The sequence below is a fragment of the Malurus melanocephalus genome, unplaced genomic scaffold (assembly GCF_030028575.1).
Source record: "Malurus melanocephalus ecotype Western Australia unplaced genomic scaffold, MMel_1.1 scaffold_1178, whole genome shotgun sequence".
In the NCBI taxonomy this organism is placed as follows: Eukaryota; Metazoa; Chordata; class Aves; order Passeriformes; family Maluridae; genus Malurus; species Malurus melanocephalus.
The window spans coordinates 1-1,672 of record NW_026624410.1 but is presented as its reverse complement, the minus strand read 5'-3'; the positions used below and the strand labels follow the sequence as shown (position 1 = coordinate 1,672).

The window sequence follows — 1,672 nt, the reverse complement described above, 5'->3', positions numbered from 1 at the left end:
GAGGATTCTGCCCCAAGATCTCATTCCCATCCCTCTGTGGGGATTCAGAGGGGATCCTGTCCCAGGATCTCATTCCCATCCCTCTGTGGGAATTTAGAGGGATCCTGCTCCAGGATCTCATTCCCATCCCTCTGTGGGAATTTAGAGGGATCCTGTCCCAGGAACTCATTCCCATCCCTCTGTGGGGATTCAGGGAGGATCCTGTCCCGGGATCTCATTCCCATCCCTCTGTGGGGGTTCAGGGAGGATCCTGTCCTGGGATCTCATTCCCATCCCTCTGTGGGGGTTCAGGGAGGATCCTGCCCTGGGATCTCATTCCCATCCCTCCAGGAGATGCAGAGCAGTCCCACCCTGGTCTCTCACCCAGGATTTTGCTGATGCTGGAGTTGTGCATGTCCGGGAAYGCCTGCAGGATCTTCCTGCGCTCATCCTTGGCCCACACCATGAAGGCGTTCATGGGCCGCTTGATGTGGTTGTTGTTCCTGGACTCGGGGAAGTGCCGGGATCCTGTGGGGACAGCGGGGTGAGGGCCGGAGCGTGGGGACGGAGCACCCCAGGGGTCAGTGTGACCCTCCGGCCATCCTCACCATCCATCTCGCAGCTCAGCAGAGCCTCGTCCAGCCGGTGGCCGGGGGTCTCCTCCATCCGCTCCTTCACCGGGGAGGAATCAATCCCGACGTGTTCCTGCGGGACAGCGGGGTCAGGAGCYGGGGAATGGACACCCAGCTCTGGCCGGTGGCGCTGGGGTGGCAGAGGGGACGGTGACCCCACAGAGTGACCCTCACCTTGCGGTAGGGGCTGCTCAGTGACCCCTCGATGGCGGCGCCGTGGCCGTGCAGCAGCTGCCGCGCGTCGTGGATGGCTTTGGTGATGGCRTCGCCCTCTCCCAGGAACCCTGGAGGGACACGGGCACCCCTCAGTGCCAGCGGTCAGTGCCAGCGGTCACCCCACTGACCACCATAGTGCCCACCCTGCTGACCTCCCACAGCACCCCACTGACCCCGCCAATGGTCACCCCACTGACTCACCCACCCCACTGACCACTGCAGTGCCCACCCCACTGACCATCACAGCTGACCACCCCAAGGGCTGGCCCGGCCCAGGTCACCCCTGGGAGGAGCAGGGACATCACTTGTCCCCAAAAAAGCCTTGGGGACGCACCCAGAGGGAGGTTGGACGGGCTGGCCTGCAGCTCCCTGGTGGCCCCATGGCTCGGTGTGAGCGACTGGCAGCCGCCCATCTTCAAACTGGGCGAACTGGAGGCACTGGGGAGCTCGGAACCTTTGGGTTTGGCCGTCAGGTTCAGCGGCTGTGAGGTCTCCTGGGGTGGACAGAGGGACAGCCCAGGGTGAGGAGCCATCCCCGGGTCCCCCAGGCCGGGGTTTGGGGGTTTTTGGGGGGCTGTACCTGCATCGGGAGGTGGCCCGGGCCCGCGGGTCTCTTCAGCGTGGGAGGAGGGGGGCTGTGCAGGAGCTGCACCGGGTAATCCACTGCGGGGACACAGGGATGGCGGTTGGGGACAACGGGGACACAGGGATGGGGGACAGGGCCACCCCGCAGGGGGACCCCGCTCACCTGGTTTGCAGGGGATGGGCTGGATGGGCAGTGCCAGCTGCGACTCGGGGCTGACCGGCAGYGGCTGGTGACCGGGGGTGAAGGCGGGGATCATCAC

At 65.1% G+C, this 1,672-nt stretch overlaps 1 protein-coding gene across 1 annotated transcript in view; it reads right to left on the bottom strand.

The window, feature by feature from the left end:
- The window catches only part of SOX13 (SRY-box transcription factor 13), a gene marked incomplete at its 5' end in the record, with an annotated part of 4,521 nt that extends 2,852 nt beyond the window's left edge, over positions 1-1,669 (bottom strand). Inside the window, 6 exons of the mRNA XM_057387298.1 lie at positions 304-507; positions 588-684; positions 786-895; positions 1,162-1,321; positions 1,408-1,490; positions 1,576-1,669. Of these exons, the coding sequence (XP_057243281.1) occupies positions 304-507; positions 588-684; positions 786-895; positions 1,162-1,321; positions 1,408-1,490; positions 1,576-1,669 (748 nt within the window). The remainder of the gene's footprint in view (positions 1-303; positions 508-587; positions 685-785; positions 896-1,161; positions 1,322-1,407; positions 1,491-1,575) is intronic.
- Positions 1,670-1,672: the final 3 nt, after the last annotated feature.